Raw genomic sequence first — 18,041 nt, forward strand, 5'->3', positions numbered from 1 at the left:
CAGGAATCGAACCGGGGTCTCTGCATTGCAGGTGGATTCTTTACCAAATGAGCTATCAGGGAAGCCCAGTTACAATACAAGGTGAATAGAATTAAACAGCTGTGAAACACAATATAAAACACACAAGCATAAAATCATCACTTCAGTAAAAGAAATATAAAAAAATCCCAGCAATTATTCACGCTGTCCAATTTTCAAGTGGTAAGAGTCTAACAGACTTATATTTACCTGCGTTTACTGGGAATCACCCCAACTTCATCACTTTCACCATCTGGTGTAACCTGTCTGGCTTGCCACCATTCATCATCAGAAGCATTAATAACATGGAGGATATCTCCAAATTTGAAGTTCAATCCCTGACTAGGAAGGCCACTGTCTTTAGTCTTGTCATAATCAAAGAGGGCCCTAGATTAAGAAGAAAAAAGTCTGCATTTCTTATAATGATATTGTCAATATTAAATAAACAGGATCCTAAAAGTATATATATAATTTAGGTAGATAATGAAACAATGTACCATGGCAGGCAAAATAATGCCAAGCTCAATTTTGTGTTATATACAAGAAGACAATGATTAAAAAGAAATAGCAAAATTAACTTGTTATGGTAACAGACATACTATTCTCTCAATAGTGTATGAGAAATTTAAAATATTGTATGAGAAAATAAAAAAACATACTTTTAGTACAATCCAATAGCAAACTATATTGAATTCTAAAATGAAGACAAATCTGATGAGTTGCTCTAAATTAATAATGTAAATATTAAAAGAGACTCTCCTCTTTGACTAGACACACTTGGGAGAACAAATTTCCTGACTGATCTGATTCATCATTTGTGGACTGTAAGGCTAGAAGAACAGAGTGATTATTTTCCCAGGTAAGTATTTCTTTCATTTGTTCATAAAACCAGAGTTAATAGGGTTTTCAGAGTCAATAACAATGATGAAAACTAATAACACATGACTATATGATGACTTAATAGTTGCCAACTGTTTTGGAAAAAATATTGTATTAATTTAACATAATAAAAATGTTAGGAATATTTTAAAATTTGGTAACAAGAAAATAATGTCCTACTACTTAATTAGTGTACAATATTTAAAGAAATTAAATTTCTTATATTAAAAAAACTTCTCTCAAGAGTAGAGGAAGGATCCCAACAACTACATTTAAAATATAATTTATTGATTCTTTTGTTTTAATTTGGCAATGGAAAATTAGGATACAAATCATACTCCTTTTCATGCTACTCAACTTTTAAGAAGCTGTCTCTTGAAGTAAAACTGAAGAGGGGTGAAATTAATTGACAGCTAAATGAATGAACTAGTTAATGCTTTTCAAATATGTTCTTTCAAGTCTTTTCAGAGGCTAACAGTGTAAAGGAAATAGGTGAATCAAAAGTGGGAAGGTTTACTTAAACATATATTAAAACATATACCACACATTGGATTTTATTTGAAGAAAGAATTCTAAAAGTACAGAATTCTACTGTAAAAATTAAGATTATAAATGATACAAATGCTAAAGTCATTACTTCAATAAATTCTGAATACTGAGGAAGCATCTTTCTATTGGAAAAATAGAGTTAACATAAAAAAACAAAGGTTTGATATAGTCAGGCATTTACTAAATATTTATTTAAAAAGGTAAAGATGAAAAAAAAAATAAAATAAAAAAATAAAAAGGTAAAGATGACAAAGATGATGAAGATACAAATAAACAGAATACAAGATAACAGAGTAGCTTAAGAGGTAGAACAAATACCACAAGACATTCAGAAAAGGGAAAACTATACCTTAACACTTTTATTATCATAAATTAAACTTCTGAATTACAAAATCAATACAACTATATTACTGATAAGCAATGGAGAAACAATTTCTACCTCCTATGTTAACATTTAAACTTTGCCTTTTAGTATTTTGATTCATTAAAAAAAGGGAAGTACTCATGGAATACTTATGTGGGTTATTAATCATAATTAATGAACACTTGTTAATCTACTATCTAACCTAAAGGTTTCTACATAAAACTTTATCAGTGACTCACATTCACCTATGTATTCTTTCCCTTGATCCTGCCTTCCTCAGATTGAGTTAAGCGCTAATTAGAGTATAACCACTATTCTGAATACCGTTTATTATTTCCTTGCTCTTTACCCTTTTTTGCTGTTGGTTTGATTTTATCACACACATATGGATGACTATGTATTTATGTATGATTTTACTTGTTTTAGATCTTTATAAAAAAGCACCATACTGTACATAGTCTATTGTAGCCTTAACTTCATTCTTACTTTTGAAATTAAAAATATATCTACCAATAAGAACCATAAGACTTCTGGTTAATTATGGCAGATTGGCTACATGTGCCTACAGGCATGCCTCATTTTATTGTGTTTCACTTTATTGCACTTGGCAGACATGGTGTATTTTTTTTCCCCCACAAATGGAAGGCCCTGTGTTGGTCTGGCATGACTACTGGTGTCATTTTTTTGACATTTGCTCATTTTGCATCTCTGTGTCACATTTTGGTAATTCTCCCAATACTTCAAACTTTTTCATTAATATATTTATTATGGTGATCAGTGATCCTTAATTTTACTATTGTAATCATTTTGGGGTATCACAAACCATGCTTTTATAAGATGGTAACTTGATAAATGTCTGTGTTCTGAATGCTCCACCAACTGGCCCTTTTCCCCACCTCTCTCCCTTCTCCTTGGGCCTCCCTACTCCGAGACATGACAATATTGAAATTGGGCCACCGAAAAGCCCAACGATGGCCTCTTAAGTGTTCATGTGAAAGGAAGAGTCACAGGTCTCTCACTTTAAATCAGCAAAAATAGTTATGCATGGTGAAGAAGGCATGTTGAAAGCTAAGACAGGCCAAAAGCTAGGCTTCTTGCATTAGTAAGCCAAGCTGGAAAAAAAACGAAGGTTCTACTTGAGTACATACAGGAAAAATACGAAAGTGAAAAAGGCTTATTGCTGATACTGAGAAAATTTTAGAGGTCTAGATAGAATATCAAACCAGCCATAACATTCCTTTGAGCCAAAGTGTAACTCAGAGCAAGGCCCAAGCTCTTCAATTCTGTGAAGGCTGAGAGAAGTGAGCAAGCTGCAAAAGTTTGAAGTTTGGTTCCTAAGGTTTCAGGCAAGAAACCATCCCTACAACATAGAAGTACAAGGTTACGCAGCAGGTACTGATGTAGAAGCAGCAACAAATTATCCAGAAGATCTAGCTAGGATAAGTAATGAAGGTTGTTACAAAAAACAATACACTTTCAATGTGGACAAAACAGACTTCTATTGGAAGAAGATGCCATCTAGAACTTTTATAGCTAAAGAGAAGTCAATGCCTGGCTTCAAAACTTCAAAGGGCAGGCTGACTCTCTTGTCAGGGCTTAATGCAGCTGTGAGTTTAAGTTAAGCCAATGCTCATTTACCATTCTGAAAATCCAAGGGTCTTTAAGAACTATGCTAAATGTACAGTGACTTCAGCCTGTGCTCTAGAATTGAAATAACAAAGCCTATATGACAGTACGTTTGTTTACAACATGGTTTACTGAATATTTTTAGCAAACTGTTCAAGACCTACTGCTCAAAAAAGATTTCTTTCAAAATGTTACTACTAACTGACAATGTACTTGGTCACCCAAGAGCTTTGATGGAGATGTACAATGAGATGAATGTTATGCTGAGACAACTTCCCTTCTGTAGCCCATGGATCAAGGAGTAATTTTGACTTTAGATGTCATTAAGAACATTGTTGATTCAAGGGAAGAGGTCAAAATGTCAATATTAATAGGAGTTTGCATGAAGTTGATTCCAATCTTCATGGATGACTTTGAGGGGTTTAAGACTTTAGCAGAGGAAGTAACTACATACATGGTAGAAACAGAAAGAGAACTAGAATGAGAAGTGGAGCCAGAAGATGTGACTGAACTGCTTCAATCCTATAAAACTTGAAAAGATGTTTAAACTCAAAGGATGAGGATGCTTGTGGATGAGCAAAGAAAGTGGTTTCTTGAGGTAGAATCCACTCCTGGTGAAGATGCAGTGAAGCTTATTGAAATGACAACAAGGTATGGGAACATTACATCAACTTACTTGATAAAGCAGCAGCAAAATTTGAGAGAATTGACTGTAATTTTGAAAAAAAGTTGACTGTGGTTAAAATACTATCAAGCAGCATTACATGCTCCAGAGAAATTGTTCATGAAAGGAAGAGTTGATCAATTTGGCAAATTCTATCACTGTCGTCTTATTTTAAGAAATTGCCACAGCCACCTCAAACCTTTAGCAACCACCTCCCTGATCAGTCAGCAATCATCAACATAGAGGCAGGACCTTCCATCAGAAAAAAAAAGAAAATTTAAATTGCTTAAGGCTCACTGAAAATTAGCATTTTTTTAACAATAAAATATTTTAAAATTGAGATTATATTTTTTAAGAGCCATAATGCTATTGTATATTTATAGACTACAGAACAATGTAAATATGTTTTATATGCACTGGGGAACCAAAACATTCATGACTTCCTTTATTGTGATATTCACTGTACTGTGGTCTGCAACTGAACCTGCAAAATCTCTCAAGTAATGCTTGCATTTTCTTTCCATCCTGAAACTCACTAAAATGACAACAACAACAACAACAAAAGATAAGTACAAAAGAGAGATGACAGCAGGAGACGACAGAGTTTAACATGGTTTTGAATGATGGTAAATGGCGTACCTGAAGAGAGGGACTGAACTAAAATACCGAAGTTAAGATTTATTTACTCCACAAGACCCTAGAAATGCTCACAAATTAGAAGTGCACACTATCCAGGTAAGCAGAGATAAATTACAGCAGTGAAAAGAGGACTGGTAGAAATTATCATAGTAATTAAATGTTACTCAAACAAAGAATATTTTATTATAAAAAAGATACCGGAAAAGAAAACTGTTGGATGATATGTCATAACAACTTAAAAAAATTTCTAGTCCTTATGTACTTTGTCTTTATCATACTATTATTATTCAAGAGGTTATATAACTTTCATTAATAAAATTATAATAATATTCCCAAAGACATACTACTCCTAAAAGACGTACTATCAGGAAGTCAATCATAAAAAAAATTTCCTTGGTTTTCAATACTGCATTTTCCTTGCAATATACTTTTCTACAGTGAAAACTAAGTCATAGTGAAAATCCTGAAAGAACTTGCATGCATAAATGAAGACTGCTGTAACTAGAAATTAAAAGAAGTTTACCTGACATAGAGGGATCGCTTCTGGCTAGTTCGAAGAGAACCTGAACCTGAACTAATGCTACTATTCATCATCTGCTCCCGTAAGTCATGTATTTTGGCTTCAAAACGACTGTATTCTGATAGAAGAAAAAAGAAAAGTAAATTCATATTTTATATCCAAAAAAATTACTTGAAGATAAAGTATTAAATATGTAAGTATTAAATATGTAAGCTGTCTTACAATTGATTAAATGTGGTCAGACTCTTAAAAGAGAGTAATCTATACAAGATTTTGCCTAATATGTAAATTTCAAAACATAACAATCTTCTAAATATATCATAAACTAGAACTGAGAACAGTATTTTCAGTACACTATTTTAGAGCTCATATCACATTTAATAAATTAAGACAATCTCCATGCATCATATAGCAGTATTAATCTTACTCTACTGTTGAATTTAACTGTAAATTTTAAAAAGTAGGATTTATTCTAATTTCTATACTAAAAAAAGAAGTCTAAAATAATTTACATTAGACACTTTGTTTACTGACTTTTTCCCTGTGAAGAAGTCAGCTAATTATATTTTCACATTATACAATGTGAGCAGTCAGTCATATGGGAAAAATATGCCTTAGAAGCTAATGAAATTAACTTTACTTCAACTCATTTTATAATTTATAAATTTTCAAAACAGCAAAATAAGACACAAAAAGCAATCTGAAGGAATAAATATATTATTTAAGATAGTTTTAATACAAAAACAAATATGATTTTGAAGATGGATGATTTTAAATTATTCCATACATTAAAAACTACCAAAACTATTAATAATAGTAAGTTTATAATCACTTAAAAAATACTACAATTACATGGTTATATGCACTTATATCTTTTTCTCTATTTACAATGACCAACTGTCTAACAGACAAGTCAGATACCATCAGATTTTCTTATAAAACCAGTATCATAACAAAAGCAAGTTATGTCTGGAGTGTGTGTAGTTTAAGAAGACAAAAAGTAAACATGATTATTGCTGCATTACTCTTCGTTTTACCACAGTCACCAAATTTATTTGCTGGATACCAAGACTAACTAACTGTAGCCTGTCAGGCTTGTCTGTCTGTAGGATTTTTCAGGCAAGAATACTGGAGTGGTTTGCCATCTCCTTCTCCAGGGAATCTCCCTTACCCAGAGATCAAACCTGTGTCTCCTGCAGGTGGATTATTCCTTACCTGCTGAGTCACTGGGGAAGCCAACTGAAGCAACAATTCATCAAAAAACTCAAAAATATTTAAATGTTCACAATAATATATATTCTTTTATTGTTCTTTAAAAATATAATAGAAAATTTAAAAAATTAGTAGACTGTTAGTAAAAATGAATCCCTGACAATTCAACAATTATCAACTCATGGCAAATCTTTAGGCTGTGAAGACACAGCTAAGACAGATTGATGAATGAAGACATACGTTAAAAATATGAAGTGAATCTTGAGTTTACACTGGCTCTTCTAATTAAAAATTAGTACCATTAGGTTTTTACTTAATCTCTTTTATCTCTAAATGCTTTCTTACATATGAAGAATCCTGGTTCTCAACACACTGGGGATAACAGAATTACAGTACTCCATCACAACTTACTTGTTTATAATAGCAACATTACAATCATTACATGATCACTGAAAATAGTCAACTATCTTCCCTAGTTCTTTTTATTTTGGAGTATGTTCTGTTAGAATTATACAGTTGAACAGCATTTTATTTTTTTGAACAGCATTTTAAAATCACTTGGAATATTCCTTCCTAGGTGTGAATGCTGCCAGATGAATATACATCAAGGTTCATTTGTTCATTTTTATTTTCAACTTCACTTTTTAGGGGTTGCTTTGTAAACTTTCCTTTTTTTTTTTTATACATAGGTAAAATAGTTCCAAAGTCAAATCTATAAAACAAGGATATTAAACAAAGATATCCCTTTCTCCCTACCCTATTATAAACATTTAAAGAAAGGTTTATCCTTCCATTTAAAATAATATAAGTAAATATATATGTTCACACAAATATGTTTACACTTATTCTATATTATTTTAGTAAACATATATTTTATTTATACATATTTTGTAATTACGTGTATATGTACACACACATATATGTATTGCTCCTTCTTTAATAAACCGTAACATACACATTTCTCCACCTTGCTTATTTTATTCAATAATAAGTATAGCAGTGGTCTTACTGCAGTAATAGTAAGAATGCTCCACACCATATACAAATGTCCCTCTTTTTTTTTATAGCTACATGGTTCTTTTATTTCTAACCTCTGTCTCTGTTACAAGATACTGTATAGGGTTAGATTTTGCTTTACTATCAAATCTGAAAATTGTTTTCTTGAAACAATTAAGGTGAGTCAATTTTTGATATGACTGAAGTGTGTGTGAACTCCAGTTCTATTCATACTATTCTATGTTTATATGTTGAATATATATGAATATATTTACAAATATGTCTTTTATATAAATAGCCTGAGGCAGATTATATATTATATAATATATATATAATTATATATATATTATATGGGATGCCTGGCATCCCATATGGTCTTGTACTATGTGACCTTGCCATTTCCCCATCAAGAGGTGAAGTCTAATCCCCTTCTTCTATTTGGGCTGGTCTTATGACTTAACTCTAAGCAAGTAAATGTGGTAGAAATGATCATATGTGACTTTCCAGGTTAGATCAGTAGAGTCTGTGGAACTTTTTCCTGGTTCTTACGGGGTGCTTGAACTGGAGGAAGCCAGGGATCATGTAAGAAGTCCAAGCACCGCTCTGTAGAGGTCATGCAATAGGGCTCTGAGCCTAAACCTTTAGCTGGTACCAACAAAGTCACAAGAAAAGGAGAGAGAAGCCATTCTAGACCTTCCAAAGTAGCTTATCCATCTGCTGAATCCCATTAAGTGACTTCATTCTATGCCACAAGGACCATCTAAGCCAAAATTCTGGCTGAATTCCTAACCTACTGAATCCATAAAATGATTGCTATCTTAATCCACTGAGCTTTAGGGGTAGTTATGAAGTAACAGTAACCAGAACACAGTCTCACTATGTAGTCTATTTTATTTGTTCACAAATATATACACACACACAGGGACAAGCCTGTCTAAGTTTATGCATATACACACACACTAGATTCCTAAACAAGGGATCATATATATTATTTACATATAATATATAAAAAATTTATATAAAATTTGTGTTTTACTAAACATGTTTATAAAACATTTATATACACTTAACAAAATATATCTACATAAAAATTATATATTTATAAAAGTGAATATATAAACATAAAATTAGGAAGCTTTATTCTGCTGTTCTAATGATAACCCTTTGTTTGGATTTTGATCCCTACTATGAGCAATCTCCCCAAATCTGATTTGAAACATTATTCTTTTATGTTAATAACTTCAAAGCAATCAAAAAGTTTATTCTATGTTAATATTATCTTCAATTCTACCCCCACTTTCTGATAACTGCATTTTCTCCAAATTGTCACAGCATACAGTTTTTTCATATTATACACTCTTTTCCTTATAACTATCTTAATTACTAACACCAGTCTTTATATCAGTATCTCTTCCATCATCTTGGGTGTCTGAAGTTTGTTCCTTCTTCTCAGGAAGGGTTTATGTGAACTTTAATTCTTCACTAATATATTTGACTGCAGTCTTTATATTTCAAGCCCATTTGTTTCAGTTTCTTTCTCTGATTCTTAAGTATACTGACTGCACTGTCTCCTGTAAACTACTGCTGATGAAGTTCTGATGACAACCTCATTCTTTTCTTTAAAAAACCTTTCTTGAGGGCCTGCAATTTCACCAACAAATTTTTCTTTTAATTTCAATAATTTTATTAGAATATTTCTCAATGATTGTTATCACCTTAGGTACCTGGACAATCCTTTTGATAATGTAGTTTTAATTTTTTTTTAATTTTAGAAAAGTTTTCCTGTTTATACATTTTTATTACTTGTTTAGTTGTACTGGTTTTTTCCTATAAGATTCCTATTATATGTATGTCAAATATTCTCTGCCAACTTTCTGTATCTGTCACTCTCAAATCCATTATTATTTTTTCAAAAGATTAATGTACTTTTCAAAATTGAAGTAATCACAAACTGTTTTTCCTGAACCATTTGAGAGTAACTTGCTATCGTGATGTCTCATCACTCTTGAATTCTCAGTGTTTACTTCCTACAAATAAAGATGTTTTTTTAATACAATCACAAAACCATCAAAATTAAGAAAGCAACATAAATAATTACTACATCATGCTCACATTCAAGTTTTCTCAATAATGTCATTAAGAGCAAATCAATCAAGTTTGAGACCATGAGTTGTCTTATGAGAGTACACAGGCATTTAAACTGTCGTATTTTAAAACATCCCTTCCAGTGAGAGCAGTTCCTCAGTCTCCTCGACTTTGCAATCTTACTACTGCTGAAAACTACAGGTCAATTATTTTGTAGAACTTCTCTTTAGATTTGTTAATGTTCCCATATGATGAGTCCTGCAACTTTGGCAGGCATGTTACAGAAGAGATGTATGTTTCTTCCAATGCACCCTACCAGGTGGTATACATTTTTGATTTGTCCCATTACTGATGCTATTAACTTTCAGCACTTGATGAAGGGGTTGTGTCTGCCAGTTTTCTTTACTGCAAAATTATTTTTTTTTCAGTTGCAAATAATGTTATTGAAACCATGCACACTTCTCCATTCTCATCAAACTTTCAATTAAATCATTTATTTGTATTAGTAAAGACTCATTATTTCCTAGTTCATTCAGTGGATTATTATCAGGTATTATTATCATCAATTTGATGCTCCAATTGTTCCCTATTTGGCCTTTTGAACTGGATTATATACCCTTTTGACATGCCTCCCATCATTCCTCGAGTACCATGCTTTCTGGCATAAAATATTACAGGATAATCTAATACTTTACCTGCCCAACTCTTGGAACAAGATATTTATCCAAACAGCCCTGGCAATTTAGAATGGGAATGGCAAATAGATGGGGAAACAGTGGCTGACTTTATTTTTTTGGGCTCCAAAATCACTGCAGATGGTGATTGCAGTCATGAAATTAAAAGACGCTTACTCCTTGGAAGGAAAGTTATGACCAACCTAGACAGCATATTAAAAAGCAGAGACACTACTTTGTCAACAAAGGTCTGTCTAGTCAAGGCTATGGTTTTTCCAGTAGTCATGTACGGATGTGAGTTGGACTATAAAGAAAGCTGAGTGCCGAAGAATTGATGCTTTTGAACTGTGGTGTTAAGAGAAGACTCTTGAAAGTCCCTTGGACTGCAAGGAGATCCAACCAGTCCATCATAAAGATCAGTCCTGGGTGTTCATTGGAAGGACTGATGTTGAAGCTGAAACTCCAATACTTTGGCCACCTGATACGAAGAGCTGACTCATTTGAGAAGACCCTGATGCTAGGAAAGATTGAGGGCAGGAGGAGAAGGGGATGACAGAGGATGAGGTGGTTGGATGGCATCACTGATTCAATGGACATGGGTTTGGGTAGACTCAGGCAGTTGGTGATGGAGAGGGAGGCCTGGTGTGCTGCAGTTCACAGGGCTGCAAAGAGTCGGACACAACTGAGCAAGTGAACTGAACTGAGTATTTAGAAACCAAGATCTGAGTCTTAGGTGTGCTGACTGCTGCTGGGGTGGCACTGAGCCCACATCTTTTCAGTGGACTGAGCTAGAAAATTACAATATATGTATGTAAAATATATACACATTTATGTTTATAATTGTATAAATGGAAAACAGTATGTTCATACTAATTTTTCAAATTCTAATATTATATGGTTTATATTTTTCCCGTTTTCTATATTTATAACTCTCTTCTCGAACAGTAAAAGTTATAGATAACATTACCCTAAAAATAAATATTCATTTGATCAGTCTCTCTACGGAACTAGTCTTCTATCTTTAGAACCACCTACTTTCCAGACTGGATTTGGACCAGTCCAATGTGTAACCATCTCACTTTGCTCAGGCTCCCACTTCTTACACCAGGACAGCTCCTGCCCTCATCAGGGGTCAGTCCTACTGGGTTACCATAGCTGTCCCCCTACCTTCCTGGTCTTGCAATGCACCTAACTACCTTGCTATCCTTCACATACAATGGCTTTAATACAAAATTGATCAGGATGTGGAAGGGAAAGAATTCTTTAATTTTTATTTTTAAAAGTTTCCTGTCTTTTTACCTACTTGCTTTAAATAACTATTGTGCTCCTTCTAAACTTATTTTAAAAAAATGCTCTTTATTTCTAATAATTTGAGTTCTATTAACTCATTTACATTTTTCTTCCACATCACCATCAGTTTTCTTTAACTTGTTTTGCAATATTAGGTTATACTTTTCATTTGTTTTCTGGGCATGTCTTTCTGGCATACTTTCATTGTAGACATTATTCTGATCCTCATATTCATTTTTCAAATAGGTTTCCATTGGATTAAATCTTGATCCTTTTCTGTTGTTCATTTTTATGTAAATTAGTTTTCTTGAAATTTCAATTAAAGATAAAGAGTATTGGGTCAGGATTTTTCAAGTTTTCTATCTTCACAGCTCTAGAACTCCTTTTTGCCAAGTTTCTGTCAAGTGTTCAAAGATGTATCTCATACACTGTGAGATTTCTGGGTGCTGTTCTTTCCTCCCATTCATCTGGACCTTCCAGAAGTTCTCCCTTAGTGAGGGGCTTTGAACTAAAATTGAGCTATAGCTGTTAACTGTACCAAGGGGCTCAGACAGATCCAGCTCCTTCACACCTTACTGAGATACCTTGCACTCACATACAGACTGTGCAAAAGCCCTTACAGCTTCAGGTGCTGTTCTCAAACTGATCCACTGCATTTTTAAATGAGTACAGACTGACTTTCAGGCTTCTATCACTTCTTATACAGATACTGATATCACTATCACAGGGTCTTACAGCTGTTGACAGCTTATTTATTCTTGTGTGTATTTTGGGGCTCACAGGGATATCCTTTCATCTGATTCTACAATTCTAATTTTTTTCTGGGAGTGAGGAGGAGGAAGTTCTGGGTGATTCACTTATAAATCTACTATCTTATTTTGTATATTCTCTTTATCATCCTGTGATAGCCACTAAAATGTTCCATCATATTAGTGGCTATCCTAGAAAACTATTAGGAAGTGATGAGTTTTATCACTTTTATTTTAAAGTTTCATAACCTTTAACATTATAATCTTTTAAATATAATTTATTTGTACATTTCTGTAATTTTTAATAATCACCATGTTTAACAACTAGTTTGCAAAATTCCTGAAAGTTTAACAACCGACTCTTGTAAGACAGTACATCACTGAACTTTTTCAAAAGTGATTTCTGTGATTCTTTAGCTCTCTGAGTTCCCAGTTTCCCTTCCCTTTTTGTTTGATAATTCCTTACTGTCTTAGCAGTGATCTGATGCTTTAAAAAAAATATTTTTTATTTGGCCACACCAGATCTTAAAGCACATGAGATCTTCGATATTTGTTGCAGCCTGTGAACTCTTAGTTGCTCTATGTGGACCTAGTTTCCTGAACAGGGATTGAACCCTGGCCCCTGCATTGGCAGTGTGAAGTCTTGGTCATGAGACTGCCAGGGAAGTTGCTCCAATGCTTTTAATTAGATGTTCATTATACTTCATGTAGCACTATTAGTTGTTTTCAGCCATTTTGCCAATTGAATTATCCAAAGTCCTAGTATTCTACATTTTAGAAATTTAAAAACTTTCTGTAAAAAGATCACATTAGCTCTTACAGTGAGGCAGAAAATGTTCTTTGCTGAGATCTAAGTTACTACAAAGCAACTAAAGCTCAGATACTCAACATTTAAGATATTAGAAACCTAAGGTAAATTCCTGACAATATCTTAAACTTGTGCCTTAATGATTTTGTTCACTCTGTTCAGATTTTCACATTTATGGTCGTTACTTACTATTAACAATTCCTCATAACCATCTGCCTGTTTCGAACGTACTTTAATACTTTCCTCAAAGTTAGTTTTCCTTTAAACCTCCCATTTTATTTACCTAGCTAAGATTCCTATCTTTTCTTTTTGTTTCAATTAACTCATATTTTCAGCTCTAACAATTTTCACCTTATACTCATCCTCTGTTATCTTTTCTTTTATTTTGGAAGAAGAATCTCATTTCTTTTTTATTGTTAAGTGATTTGCATCCCTGTTCTAAAAATTACACCACAACTCATTTCAGGAAAGCTACCGCTGGAGAGAAGTAAAATGTTAAAGAGATAATCTCCACTAAGCATTTCAGAAATTTCTGAATCAAACTATATTCCCTATCATGAAGTATGTTAGGGAATCTCTGAACTATTGGCTGTAAGTTAAACAGTATGTGTATGATTGTAAGAGGAGAGACAAAATTTAATAGCCAACTTCCTGCATTTTATTTCCCTTTTCAACTTCTAATCTTAGTTTGTATCTCCATACTACAAGTGAAAAAGGTAGAAGAAAGCAGGTGGGAAGAGAGCGGGGAGAAATTTTATCTCCTCTAATTTCTTTGAAGCTTGCAATCCCATCTGTGAAGAATAAAACTCATTCATACTCTATAATGAAATATATTAATTAAACATAGAGTTAACATCTGAGAGCAACAACTGTCACAGAATGGATACTAAGACTGGTCTAGAAACAAAAAGTCTAAGTTTCTGAGTCAGAAGTCAGGCTGGTTGTTTTAAGTAGTTAGGAAAGTTAGAAAGGTATAGGAAGGAAAGTAAGTTAGTGAAAAAAATTAATTAGGAGCCTGCTACAGAACATCACTTTAAGAAATGACAAGTGCTTGCAAAGAAATGCTGCTAATCCAATACAACCTCTCTAGTCAGTCTCCAAACTTTCTGGTTGCTACAAAAAGTATTTATGAAAATAAGATAAAAAAAAAAAGAAAGAAAAAAAAGAAAATAAGATAAGAAGATGCATAAAACTCCATCCCTGTAACTCAGATTTAAATTAAACCTTTGAAACTGAGAAAAGTGACTCTGGCCAAACCCCTATGCTTTTCTAGGCTTTAGTCACTTGAAGATTAGGGATAGCAACACCAATCTCGAAAATGTTTTTTTCTCCTAAACAAAACAAAATAAAATACCTCACAAATTTAAGATTTATCCACTGGGAAAGAAAATACATTTAATATATGTTTCTTTCCTTTTGCTCTTTTTCCTTTATCATATCATTGCAATATAATTATTTCTGAAATAAAAAATAAAGTCTGAAAGTTACAGTATACAATGAGTAACAGTGAGATAAAATATTTTGAGTTTAGAACTTTTTGTGAAGGGAAGTAGCTTTACTATGTGGTTGAGAGGTATTCAACGTATGGAGATCATTTGGAACCCCAGAGTTGTCACAGAGATTATTTTAAACTGAGGACATTTGAGGTCCAACAAACATAGAAAAAAGCCTTCTTAAAGCTTTCCTTATTGCAGGGAGCCGGCCTGAACGTACAGGCCCCTTACGGCCCTGTAAGGGTCTCTCTTTGTCCTGCCACCCCTTCTTGTTAAAGTATAGACTGGCATTTGTCCCCTTCAGGGAAAAAACACCCCGGTGACCTTTCGCCTGTTTTCCTGGTGCTGATAAACTCGTGCTTGAAGCCTGTTTTCTATCTAGTTAATGTTCTATTGATCTTAGTCATGTTGGGCGCTAGGGTGATGCTTTATTGATCTTAAGTGGAGGAATTTAAAACATCTGTGCCTGCAGCTCTGCACATATGCAAACCTTTGATCTATTAGTAACTCCTGTTAGCATATATATAGGTGTGGTATTCTTCAATAAAGTTGGCAGAGTCAGACGCAAGCTGACTCCGTCCCTCTCAACCCCATCTTTCTAAGTCTTATTTTTCTTAGGTACTCTGGTAATTGCGTTCTCGACCAGTTCGTTTGCCGGCAGGCTCCGGCACCTTATCTGACTAGAAGTAGCAATTTCTGGGAAATGAGGCTATTGTATAATAACTCTCCTTTCTTGGGGAGCTTTACGGCCTTGAAGAAGACGGAAAGACTACTCTTGCTGTAGAAACAAATATTGTCACAAACTTTCTCCTAAAAATGTTCTTTTCTTTCCCTAAGAAAACTATTTGTTTTTCCATTAGAAGACTTTTCTCTCCACTCCCCTTTCCAAACTCTGTTAGGCAGGTAAACCTTTAACATTAACCATTTAATAGTGGTGCTGGAGAAGACTCTTGAGAGTCCCTTTGACTGCAAGGAGATCAAATCAGTCAGTCCTAAAGTAAATCATCCCTGAATATTCACTGGAAGGAATGATGCTGAAGCTGAAGCTCCAATACTTTGGCCACCGAATGTGAAGAGTTGACTCATCGGAAAATACCCTGATCTGGGAAAAACTGAAGGCAAAAGAAGGGGTTGGCAGATAATTAGATGGTTAGATACGATCACAGACTGAATGAACATGAACTTGAGCAAACTCTAGGAGATAGTGGAGGACAGAGGAGCCTGGGGTGCTGCAGTCCATGGTGTCGTAAAGAATTGGACACAACTGAACGCCTGAACAACAATGACAATTTAATGACCTGGCTACTTCTCATACTTATCGGCTCCCTGTATGCATACAAAATAAAAACTTTTCTTCTGTTAATGTGTCTTCTGTCAATTTAATTCATAGATCCCAGCCCCTGAAACTAAAAGGGCAGAGGAAAAGTTTCTTCTCCTCTACAAAGGGCTAGCAATAAATTTTAACCACATAACAGCTGTTTAACTGTAAAGTTGCTTAACCTTCCTGTGCCTTATTTCATTAAACTGTAATAAAAATAGCACAAAAAGTGCCCACTTTAAGGGCTTTATGGGAATTAAAAGAGGTAATAAATATGGTTAGATGTCTGGCATATATTTTTTTCTATTATAGTCTATATACCCAACTCATTTGTCAAAATTTTGTATATTCTGGATATGCATTAAAACATTAGAATAGTAATTCCAGTGCCTGTGTTTGATTTCTGATTGTAATTCCCCAAAATGACTAGTAGTAAAGTTCTAAAAAATATATTGTTGCTTATTTTTGGAGTTAGCAAAACTGAGGGGAGGTAGGAGATGAAGTCCTTCTAAATGTTTTGTAGAGGTTTTCATACTTAGAGCCTATGTCATAAAAGTTTAAAGCATATAGGCTGAAAAACTTGTTAACAGTATTTCATGGATGACTAATAGGCAAGCTATAGATTCTGAAAGATAAAAACTCGCTCTTACCAAAGAAGCTTACCTCTTTGCACATATGTACATATGTCAGATTATCAATGAAGCAGAGAATCCAAAGGGGTCTGTCATTATTAAAGTGAAGATACTAACTGTAAGGAGATGACTGATTATCAGAGTATCAGGCAATTCCGTTTGTACTTTGGAAAATAGTCCCCTCACTGAGAAAGAAAATCTGACTCTTATCTTCAGTTTATATCCTTGGCTCTCACAGCAGTTACACACTGATGATGTGAAATATGTTTTTTTTCTTTTTAAGTGCTGTATGACAAAAATACATTTATTAAAACTACATAATTAATTAATATTAAAACATAAAGCCACTGTGTCACTGCCTAATAAACAAACATAAGGTAAGTAGCAATAAAGAAAAGAGGACAGGTAAGTTTGCAAAGTACCCAAAACACACTTTTAAATTTTAATTCTATTATCCTTGGTCTTCTGTCATTCTTTATAGAATGTCATTTTTTTCTCTCGGCCCATTGAAAGCCTGCCCATTCATCAGGCTTCCAGTTAAGTTCCAATCCTACTCTATGGCATTTTTCCCTTTATAGCATGCAATATGATTTACCTCCTCTTGAGTTTCTAAGGTAATGTTTGTTTTCTGTGCTCTATCAGTACTTACATTGTGTTTATTAGGCAATGACACCACAGCTGTGGTTAAAAAAAAATACAGTATAAATCAATACTGCCAGGCTAAACACTTATCAAAATATTCCTAGTGAAAAGTACTTACATTTTTTAAGGCAACAGACCTGGGACTGAATCCTAGCTATTGCTAGCTTTTATTGAGTCTATATCATCATCTGTATGTAGGGATATAGCTATGTGTTTCATAAAGCTCCAGAGCAAGGCTTAAATAAATAAAAACAAATAGGCACCTATTTAAACATATAAACTGTGTTAAGTGTTATAATGAAAAATATCAACAGTGCTAAAAGAAATGGAATCATAAGAGGGAGCCAATCATATAAGTAACAGGGGGAAAAATATTCTAAGAACAGAATGAACAGAGAATTAGGAAAATACCTGCTGTAATCAAGGGTCTGAAAGAAGGACTATATGGTTAGACCTTAAGGAGCAAAAAAATGAGTAGAGGGAGCGCGTAAAGCCAAACATGTTACACTGTGCTCAATCACACACGGCCTTGCAGGCTCTATTAGGATTTTATTCAGAGCATAACTGGAAGTGTTTTAAATGGGAAATGATACAATCCAATCTTTTTATTTTAAAAGATGATTTTGGCTGATGGCCTGGAGAAAGTACAAGAAAGAAGTAAGGAGACTTGCTGGAGGCTATTAGAAAAGTTCAGGTAAGATATGACCGTGGGTTTGGTCAGGTTAGTGGCCAAGAAATAGAAGGTGAGAAAAGGGAAGAGAGGTCAAGGCTGAGTCCTAGTCTTCTGACTTAAGCATCAATGGAAATGCCATTTACTGAAGGAGTAAAAGAATTGTTTCAGACATGCTCAGTTTCAAACATTAGGGAGAAATACATCTGGAGA

The 18,041-nt window shown here is 33.8% G+C and overlaps 1 protein-coding gene across 22 annotated transcripts in view; it reads right to left on the reverse strand.

The window, feature by feature from the left end:
• Nucleotides 1–18,041, reverse strand: part of DLG1 (discs large MAGUK scaffold protein 1) — a 267,402-nt gene that overhangs the window by 41,071 nt on the left and 208,290 nt on the right. For all 22 annotated transcript variants that reach the window (XM_020887873.2, XM_020887881.2, XM_020887878.2 and 19 more), the window contains 2 exons: nucleotides 5,263–5,377; nucleotides 229–405 (listed from right to left, as the gene is read on the reverse strand). In XM_020887873.2, coding sequence (XP_020743532.1) covers nucleotides 229–405; nucleotides 5,263–5,377 — 292 coding nt within the window. The remainder of the gene's footprint in view (nucleotides 1–228; nucleotides 406–5,262; nucleotides 5,378–18,041) is intronic.

Source organism: Odocoileus virginianus, chromosome 4 (assembly GCF_023699985.2).
Source record: "Odocoileus virginianus isolate 20LAN1187 ecotype Illinois chromosome 4, Ovbor_1.2, whole genome shotgun sequence".
Taxonomy (NCBI): Eukaryota; Metazoa; Chordata; class Mammalia; order Artiodactyla; family Cervidae; genus Odocoileus; species Odocoileus virginianus.